Source organism: Geospiza fortis, unplaced genomic scaffold, assembly GCF_000277835.1.
Source record: "Geospiza fortis unplaced genomic scaffold, GeoFor_1.0 scaffold230, whole genome shotgun sequence".
In the NCBI taxonomy this organism is placed as follows: Eukaryota; Metazoa; Chordata; class Aves; order Passeriformes; family Thraupidae; genus Geospiza; species Geospiza fortis.
This window is the reverse complement of record NW_005054564.1, coordinates 604,660-614,976: the sequence shown is the minus strand read 5'-3', so window position 1 is coordinate 614,976 and position 10,317 is coordinate 604,660. Positions and strand designations below refer to the sequence as shown.

At 40.6% G+C, this 10,317-nt stretch overlaps 1 protein-coding gene across 2 annotated transcripts; it reads right to left on the bottom strand.

Moving 5' to 3' along the window:
• Window positions 1-8: 8 nt before the first annotated feature.
• KIN (Kin17 DNA and RNA binding protein) lies at window positions 9-10,291 on the bottom strand. 2 transcript variants are annotated; one of them, XM_005429661.2, is made up of 13 exons: window positions 10,138-10,291; window positions 9,472-9,566; window positions 8,585-8,628; window positions 8,352-8,474; window positions 7,130-7,311; window positions 6,186-6,234; window positions 5,768-5,825; window positions 3,697-3,820; window positions 3,156-3,206; window positions 2,717-2,785; window positions 2,129-2,228; window positions 1,770-1,870; window positions 9-943 (listed from the first exon to the last, which is right to left on the bottom strand). In XM_005429661.2, the coding sequence occupies exons 1-13, from the start codon at window positions 10,249-10,251 to the stop codon at window positions 881-883; spliced, it is 1,173 nt and encodes a 390-aa protein (XP_005429718.1). In that variant the 5' UTR covers window positions 10,252-10,291; the 3' UTR covers window positions 9-880. The 2 variants fall into 2 exon arrangements, with proteins under 2 accessions (XP_005429718.1, XP_030920030.1); XM_031064170.1 differs by having other exon boundaries at window positions 3,697-3,817; window positions 10,138-10,285.
• Between the last annotated feature and the right edge of the window lie 26 nt (window positions 10,292-10,317).

Below are 10,317 nucleotides of genomic sequence, written 5' to 3'. Positions count from 1 at the left end.
AAACACACTGGCCTAAGAAAGGTTTCTGTTTATTCCTGAAGTGCCTGAGAAATTAAACATTGTACAAAATGTGACACTTTTAAAAAAATAAAACAAGTAATGCTATATTATTTAGCAGGAGTAACATTACTCATGTAGCAGAGCAACAATGGGAGAAAGGAAAAGGCTTTGGAAAACCAAAGGAGCCCAATTCATATCTGCCCAAGATTCAGCTGGCATCCCAAGACACTCCAAAAGTAACATCCATGGAGCAGCTCCATATGAAGATAAATTCCATATCAGTATTATCAGGAGCCCTGACAAACCTGCTGGAGGAGTAATGACCTGCATTCTACTATCACTGCTGTGCTGATCAAAAATAAACTGGTGACTGCACATAATAAACCAGAGCATTCTTACAGCGTCCAGGAAATAAGCCCTTGCAGCACTGGAATCTTCCTGCTATTCCCTCAATGCCATGCCTTGGTCATGCACTCAGAAGTCCATTTTGGCTCTGGATTGACAAGTGTGTTGTTTAAACTCCTCTGGCTCCAACACACTCTGCCTCCCTGTAGGTAATTCTCTCTTCAGGACCTGCCCACATACTCCAGTTTGCAGCTCTCTGCTACATTTTACAAAAGGAAATCGAAGCAAATATTATAACTTTGATATAAAATCAGATGAAAAATTTCCACTGATAGTATTTCCATAAACATTTTATGTAACAAATCAATATCTATCTTTAAATAAATCAAGTTTGCTGTTGTTAATGTCTATATACATTATAAATACATACACACACAATTAAAACCCTGACATGGTAGAGTCTTGTGTCTGCCTGAAAGATGTCAGAAAGAAGGTTTTGAGAACGAAAATCTTCTCTGATGTATAATTTAGCACCTCAGGCAAGTTTGGAAACATCTTCATACTGGATATCTTCAACTCTGCGCCCTTTTAAAGGTCCCTGGAGAATGACAGAAAAAAAACCATCACAACATAAAATTGTTTCTTGAATTCCCAACAGGGAGATTACAGTAGGAGAGGTAAAGGGGATTTGTTCATAATACAGTGTTCCTTGATCCATAATTTTAAGCCCGACCAGAGAATGTGACAGGGCCTCAACACCATCCCAGAAATCCTTTCACTTTCAGTTTGCTTTTAGCACTGAAGTTCCTCCTCTCATCAGGGCAGCCTCTTCCCAAATCCTCCAGAATCCAACCTGGGCTGAGTTTATGCAGCCTTTCTTTGAACTGCAAGTTGTGTTTAAGAAGTTTGACTTTGAGCCAGTATCATCTGTGCTTTAACAATTAAAGACTGGTTTTGCAGAGCAGAACAAAGAAAGAGCCACACAGACATGGTGGCATGCACTGATTGTTAACCATAAACAAGACAACAAATGAGCACATCAAGCCCCACATTCAGTCTGGAAAAGGCAGGACTAAACTCACATCCTTGCATATTTTGCATTTTTTACCTTCCCACAAAGCAGTACCACAACAGCCATGTTCAAAATAAACACTCAAAATATTTTCCAAATCTCTTGCAAGTTCAAAACTTGCTAAATTCAGCTCCCTATCATCTTTTTGAAGATTGTCTGCAAACAGCAAAGAATAAGCCTGTGATAGGGGGGAATATGTGGCTGTTGATAGGTGGGGGGTGTCCACAGAACGTTGCACACCACAAATTCCACTTGTAAGGCAGGATTAAGGATAACATGGTTCTTTGTGAAAGCTCTCCATGTACAGATGGAAAGCTCTGCAAACCAAGAGCTTGCAATGTTTGGTACTTACTGAGTCAATTGTTATTGTCACTGAAAACCTCTTCTCATTGATGGACTCCAAAATGCCTTCATTTCCCCTGTACCCACCATTTAATACCATCACTTTCTTGCCTGAAATAGAAATAGGAAAAGAGTTACACAACAGGGTTCCAAACTTCTTCTGAAAAGTTTGTCCCCATCTTTCTTATAAACCCCCTTTAAGCACTTGAAGGTGCTCTATGGTCTTCACAGGCTGAACAACCCCAGCTCTCTCAGCCTGTCTTCTCAGCAGAGGTTATGGTACCTTCAAGTGGATGAATTATAGTTTAAAAGAACTGAAATCTAAGTTTTGCAGTGGCAGAAGCTGAAAACAAAAGGAAACAGCTGTACCTGGTGCTGGTATTACAGTTTCTAGATGTGTCTGGTCAAGCTTCAGCTTGTCCCCAGAGTCAATCACCTTCACAACTGCTGTGTATTTGTCAATCACTTCCTGTTTTAAAAGGCAAAGGCAAACAGAAATAAATTTTTCTCTAAATTTACATTTCAAAGTTAACAAACTTCAGCATTGTGACTCTGCAATTCTGCATTTTCAAAACCAGCAAAATACAAGGGCTCCAGCCTGGAGCTTTTGTGTGCAAATGAGATCCTGCAGCTTAAAATATCAGTGCAGAACTGATTAGTCTTGGGTTAAAGTCCAACTGCACTGCTGTTGTCACATCCCATGGATACAGGAATTATTCACCAAGATGTATGTGTTAACAGGAACAAACTACACAGGACAAAGCTGTGCTTAAGAAAAGATCACTGAAACCATTACAGAGGCTCATTGCCTGTCCAGAATAAGTCCCAGTACAGGTGAGATGACATTTCAGTCCTCAACAGTGCTGTCTTAAGGCTGAACAACCTGCACAACGAAACAAATCTTCCTAAATCATCTTCCAGAAAAGCCAAACCAGTACTCCCTATGGCCCACCTTACCTTAACAACTGCCTTCTTCTTGTGGTATTTCTCTCCAAGCTTTTTTGTTACAATTTTTACAATGATTTCCTGGGAGATTTGAAAGGAGAGAAAAAATAAAATAAAGTGCCAACACATGCAAACAACTCTACAATCTAAATTAACAGTACAGCACAGAGCAGGAAACAACAATAGTAAAGATGTGGCTTTCAGGAATATTGTCAAATTACTGGCTCAAAGTAGCATCCCTCAAGACTTTTTTGGGTTTCTTTGACAAATACAGTTATACTTGAATTCATGATCTAATGTGACAGCCCACAATGGGTCAAGAGCAGGAAAGGGAAAAGAACTATGAATTTAGTTTGCAATCTGCTTTTGGATCTTTACACTAATCAAAAATGGCTTTAGAAATGCAGAAATTTGCAGTATTTGGTACAATAATAATTTTTAAGTCACTTACAGGCTGTAACCAGTAGTCTCTTCGAGATGTTCTTTTCTTCTCCTCTTCAAGCTAAAGAACAACAAATAACCACCATTTACTTCTTCCTTCCACTGCTTTCCCATGCCTCTGAACAGCACTGAACCAATTCTCCAGCCCCATGTCATGTGGGGAACAAAAACAATCCCCAGACCCTAAATTAGGGTAAATCAGTATAGTCTTGCCTCATAAATCCACTGGATGAATCGAGGAACTCATGACAAAATGATGGTGATTTGTATTTTTTTGTTTTTTGGCAAGTGTTTCTAGGTATTTTCTTCTCTTGCAAAATTTGTATTCCTTTACTTCCCAACATCTCAGTCATCTGGGGAATAGGCAGAGTTGAGCAGCCAGTTTTATGAAGAAATGAAACCAGTTTTAGGGGGAAATGAAATTATTTTGCCTGGTAAGATGTGAAAGTTGCAATTCCATATGAACTGAAGGTCTGAGGTCACTTCAAAGGTGAAGTGGACATTGCCACAGGCACAGGGGCACACAGAAACAGATCCTGCATTATTATTACCTCCATGATCTCATCCAGTGCAGATTTCTTCTTTTTCTCTTTGGACTGACCAGAGCTATGGGCTACTTCTTTTCTTTTAACTGCCCCCTCCACCATCTTCAGTGCATTCTGTCCAAGGACACTGCTGAAAAAGTAAGCTGGTGTTTTCACAGCAGATCTTACATTTCTTTTCCTCTACCAAGATGCATTTGAAGAACTGGTTGTGCTGCTCTGCTTGATTTCAGTTGTCCCAGTCCCCTTGCAGACCCTACACAGCTCCTCCTCTACAACTGGTCTCCTTGGGGTGGAAATTCCATGTCCACTGAGGGTCACTGCTGGCAGTGCAGCAGAATGGACACAGCCCCATGACCAGTTCACCACTGCACAAACAAAAAGTTGATCAAGGTCTTGAGTTCAATAAAGAAGACAAAAGCTGGTCTGCAAATAAGGTTTTCAAATTTGAAAGCACAAACTTTAGAGAAGCCACCTGGACAGAGGAACTCTTAGACAGGGCAGATATCTAGAATTCCTTCCAGACAGAGAAATTGAGCCTATCTGGCAATGGGAGAAAACACTGTAGAATCTGTAGAAAAGAGCTCCACACTCAGCAAACAATTTTCACCTTCATAACCACATTCAAAATAAGCAAACAGCCTAACTGTGGAAAATAAAGAGCAATCAGCAGAAAAAGTTACATCTCAGGGAGGAGGGAACATCTAGGTAAAGTGAGAAATGCCACTTTTATAACAGTCATTTGAACACAGTAAAAAACACAAAAAAAAATTTGGGCGTCAACCCAAAAGGTGCAGGGAGCTGCTCTGAAGTGAACAGTGATGCAATAATTAATATGGCCTTAGGACAAATTGCATGTTCTGCCTGTGGTGAGGATTTTGGATCTACTCCCACAGGGAAGATACCCCACAGAAATGAAGAGACAAGAATTGCAGTAGAAGCAACTTTAAGAGAAAAACTATATTTCAGAGAAAATCTGAATAATCAAAATTGCACATTAAATCACAAATCAAATAGCAAGTACTTAAAAAAAAAATCTCATAAAGGGCAATATGCAGTTAAAACATAACTGCAGTGTCCATATTCAAGAAGATAAACATATCCAGCTGTGAACTTACTACATGCCATTTCAAAGTTTATAGATAAGTATTTCGTATATGCTGTGAAGAAATTAGACTACTTGATATATGATTCCACATTTGGCCAAATTTTAGCAAGAACTTTAAGTATTCCTCACTGAAACTATTCAAGTGAGAGTCTGGATTAAGTTTCAGAATCATGTTAAGCACAACTCAGTGCTTAGGGATAATTTACAAGTTTTCCTTAAAGCCTGCAATCTGTCTCTATTATTGCAAAGAGCTGCTTTACTGTCTCATTTTCTGCCTGGCATATATCCCATCAGATACCTTATCTAAGAGCTGAGTGAGATGAGGGAAAAGCTTTCTTTTTACCTGGAATACATTTAATTACAATATTGCCTTACATGAGAAGATGTACTGCTCATCAAACAGTTCCCCAGGCTGCTGTAAGTCAGTATTATTTGCATTATTGATCCCTTTTGTCCTGCATTGCTTGTGGTTACACGATGACAATTAAATTCCAGAGCTCTGGGAAGATTTATTTCAGGCAGATTTAGCTGCTTAAACGATGACCAAAGAAAGCATTGTCTCCAATTAGACAAGGCAATCAAACCTTTTAGGAACCAAAATTAACCAGTCAGGAATATCCATTCATAGAAGGCAGCTGGGACTGGATGGCATCACTGCAAATGCTTTGGCTGGATCCTTTCCCACCCTCCATGGAGGAACCTGTAACTAACTATTACTTTATGGGCATCTGCCATGAAGCACAGAGAATTCAAGAAGGCTCCTCACAGCTCACATTTAAGATACACCCACTCATCCATTTCAAATACAAAACCAACCATGAAGTCACCTAGTCACCCTTCTGAATACCAAGAGAGGATGAGAGATTAGACTCCAAATATTTCAGGACAAGACAAACCTTCCTGTTCATACAAATACCACTGTCATAGAAGTGCTTTGTAGCAGTAAAGGTTGGCCTTAAATTCTTTTCTCACCTTGTTTTAGAAGATGCTGCGACTGAAGTACTTGCTCCTTTGTTTAAATTAAATGTAACTAAAAAATAAAGAGACATTACTCTATTTCTATCTTTAAAAATAACTGCATTGAAGGATGTTAACAAATTTTAAAATCTGCAAATAGGAAAGAATCACAAATTTGAAAATATTTACTAATCAATATTATGTTTTAGCTTTTAAAGTAAATTAAATTTTGTAATACAGAATACTCTGCATTTCCACAGTCTAGGGCTCTTTAGAACTGATCTCAAGGCACTTTATGAAGAACCAAGCAGGCTTCAATGCTCATTTCATTTGAATCAGTTCCAAAATTTCAAAAAATTTCCTGATTTTCACTGATTTCACAGAATCAGTTCCAGTAGGTTCTAGAAAATTACATCCATCAAAATCTAGTTACCTTTTTCTTCTTCATTTTCTCTATTCAGTTCAGTATAGACTGGCATTTCCTGCCAAAAAACACAAAGCACATTTAAATAATCAAACAGAAAATTGAGTCAAGGTATCATAATCATTGATTAGGTCAGTTTTACAGACAGTAACTGTAATATTCAACCTGGCTTGATTTGTAAAAGATTAAAATTGAAAACATCATCTCATTACAGGCTCCTGTGCAAAACACTCCAGTTAACAGAGATGCTGCCTAAACTTGCTCAATTCCAGCATAAAAGGCAAGTGGCCTTGCTGCAGCAGTTTCCTCTACCTGAATCAGCATGATCTGACTGGTTTCTGGACAGACTGATAACTCAAAGAAGGAAATTCTGGTATCTTTCCAATTTTTCAGCACCAAAGGCTCAGACCATTTAAATTTCAATTAGTTTTAAATTAAGAAGCAGGTAATTGTTTACAACAGCATTTAAATGTACCCATCAATACCCACGATCAAATGGGAGATTTTTAGCCCCAGGCAACATGTATGGGGGTCATGGCATGATGCCAAGTAAACAGATCCCAAATAACCACACCAGCACCACCAAAATAGAACTTTTCACTTTGTGAACTTGATTATGCCAGACCCCCCTGGTTATTTATGTCAGCCTCCTCCGCGCACCAGGTACTTGTTATCTGCAGCCCTATTAGCTGTGAAATACCATAAATGAAGACATCATGCAGTTTAATGGATTGTTTGCTGCCCCTTCCTAAATTCAAAAGTGATTTTAAATCACTAATCACTGGAAGAGCTGTAATTATTACTTCCTTATTACTACTGCAAGCTGGGTACATTGTAACTCCAAGTTAGGAAGCAAATACCAGTGGAAGGATTCCAGCAGCATCAAATTCCCCATTGACTTAACCACAAGAAGCTTTGAGCTGAAGATTCACACACAGTGCAATTTTTCTCACCAGTTCTTTCCCCTCCAAACCTCTTCTAACTTGCTGTTCAATGAATTTAGCAGTTTTTTCCTCATCATCAAGGTCCTGTTTCTTCTTCCTCTCTTGCTCTTGCTGCCTGCGAATGGTCTCTGGGTCCCTGTCGATGTACTGAATGTACCAGCCCTTAGGGGTCTCATCAACCTTGCAAAGACCTAAAAAGTCAAGGCAAAATGAAGTCAAATTAATATTAACAATATCAAGATCATTTTCAGTCCATGTTTGAGGGAATCCTTAAAATCAGAGAGTTTTGGGAAAGCTGCAAAGGCAGGCCTTAGGAACAGCAGAAGTGCAATTAGAGCTAAGCAGTAGCCCTAAGATTTATCAGCAGAAAAGTGATATGAGATGTAGAAAGTAAGGAAAAATAAAACTGTGTATTAATTTGTTCACTGTAGCAATGTAGATACTTCACCAGTGACAACACACCCTTATTGGGCTACTCAAACTGACTTTGAACTATCTGTACCATGTGTTTCTGCACTCAGCTGCCCAGATCTGTTTGGACACAGGCCAGTGTACATCACAAAGCGCATGAAGTGTTTTACAATCCTTTCCTTATTGAAGAAAATGTTTCCTTCCCACTGTTTTAACAAGGAAGAAGACAGAAATCTAACATGTATAAATGATACACACTCACAGTTTGGTACTAAAGGAAATATTGCAGCACTGTGCTATTGTTACTGACTCTGGCTAGAGTGACTTTCCAAACACTCTGTAACTGCTGGATGTATCCTGCAGAACAGGGGCATCCAGAGCCAAAGTAAACTTTCAGTCACACTACAGTGCCACTTAATCTCTCTTCCTCCCACTAAAACACAGAACTGCAGATCTCCAGCTTTAACCCTTCCAACTAGGCCAGGAATGAAAATAACTGCTTGCTTCTTGTCAGATGTGGAAAGAATCTGTAATTTTTAAATGGCAACTGTTAGAAGTTGATTTAGAATTTAGCAATGTATCCAGTAAATGAAACAAGAAAAGGCTCACAACTGGTGTACTCATCCCAGACTTCTGACATTTTCCACAAGCAAACTCCTAATGGTCAGCACACAAATATGTTTGGAAATCTTTTCGTGTTATATACAGGAGGGGAGGGGAAGAAAGAAAAAGAACTAACATAAGTATTTACTGATCAATTATCAGGAATTCAATCACCCAATAATTTTAAGACTTCCCAACCCTGAGCAGGTACACTCACCTTCTCTCCCCAGCCATTTTGTAAAATCAGTCAGTGTCTCCCACTGTGTGGCATTCATGTGGATGTGCTCTCGATGGCTGATGTATTCATTGTACACAATATTATTGTGCACTCTCTTTGTTCCTAAAATACAGAATCATTTTTAAAATTATTTTTATTATGTGCTTGCACTGAACCAACAAAAGACACTAAAACAAACAAACGAACAAACAAACAAACAGTAAAATATTTACCGAATCGCCTCCTGAGCAATTCTAGGAAATCATTTCGGAATTCCCTCAGAAAATAAAAAAAAGAATCTTTAGTAAAACTTTAACAACTAGGAAGCAATTTTCTGTTGTTATTAACAATTAAATATCTGCAGTATAAACCTGATTATTCTTTTGAGCTGAGCATGACGATATTCAGACACATTTCCCTTTTTCAGCAGACCAGGATTAAATACAGGATGAAACACAACATGATACATGCACGCACTTTAAATATCCAAGAGAGTAACAGGCTCTCAAAGGGATAAAATGGAGCAAAGGAATCTCAACACTTCCCACTAATTGCAGGCATTTGGTTACCAGGTGTCTTCCCAGGCTGACTGACACAGAGCACAGGGCAGGACAAAGGGCAGAGGAGTGGATGAGGCAGATGGATCACTCATCTCCCTGCTAATTCCAGGGCTGCAGCATAAAGCCTCACTTCAAACTCGTGCTGAGGACAGCTCCAGTCATCCCAGCTGTCAGGTAGGTCAGCTGGACAAAGGCCTGGGAGAAGCTGGGGGATGTCAGTCCCTCCCCTGACTTGTTCTCTCTCTTGTTATGGCTCTTCTAGCTCATGTGTGTATGGCAGTCACTCAGTGGGGACAGAAAGGTGATGTATTTGTAACACAGAGCAACTTTAAACAGGATTAAAACACGAGACAAAACTGTCAAACTTTACTAAAATCATGGCATCTTGAAATCTCCTACCTAAAGTTTAAAGGTGGCATTGCCTAAATTTTCAATTACAAGAAGAGCTGACACTACATGTATCACAATAAAGTGTCTTCAGTGGGACATTACTGGGCCTTAGGGGCGTGGTTGTGCAGAATGGGGATAAAGATCTGGGTAAGAATACACAGAAAACTTACTCAGAGAAGTAATCCATGAATTGCTGAGGATTTTCAGAAGCCAGCAGCAACTGCCTCTGGTGGGACTCAGACATGCAGTGACACTTGAAGCCATTCTATAAAGCAGAAATAAATATTTGGCTTGTCTTTCTCTCAATTTGCAACACTCACAGAATGAAGAGAGTACTAAAATCCTACAAATACATTCCTACCAGTGTGATTGCAACTCCCACAATGTTCCCCTCGACAGCACTGGGGACATTTACAAGGGAGACTGCTAAGACAAGGAACGACGGCTTTAAACTGACAGAGAGAAGGGTTAGATTGGATATTGGGAAGAAAATGGGAAGAAATCCTTCCCTGTGAGGGTGGGCAGTCCCTGGCACAGGTTGCCCAGAGCAGCTGTGGCTGCTCCTGGATCCCTGGAAGTGCCCAAGGCCAGGCTGGACAGGGCTTGGAGCAGCCTGGGATAGTGGAAGGTGTCCCTGCCCACGGCAGGGGGTTGGAAGCGGGTGATTTTTAAGGTCCTCCCAACCCAGACCATCCTGTGATCCCATGAGATCGCAGCTGTCACAAAAGCTGACCCGAACCAAGGGGCCCTGACCCCGGGAGAACCGGGACTGGGCGTTCTCAGACGGAGACCGGAGCCGCCCGAAGGACCGGGGACCCCAGCGCGCCCCCGTTTACCTCATCGCGGCACTGCTTCTGGCACATCTGGCAGTACCACCGCAGCTTCTGCAGCCCCTTGGACTTGATGCGGTTGGCGATGGCCTTGGGGCTGAGGAAATCCGACTTGCCCATGATGCCGGTCCGGGTACCGTCCCGCTCCCTCTCCCGATCCCGCCCCCTCCGGAAATGGCGGCGGCG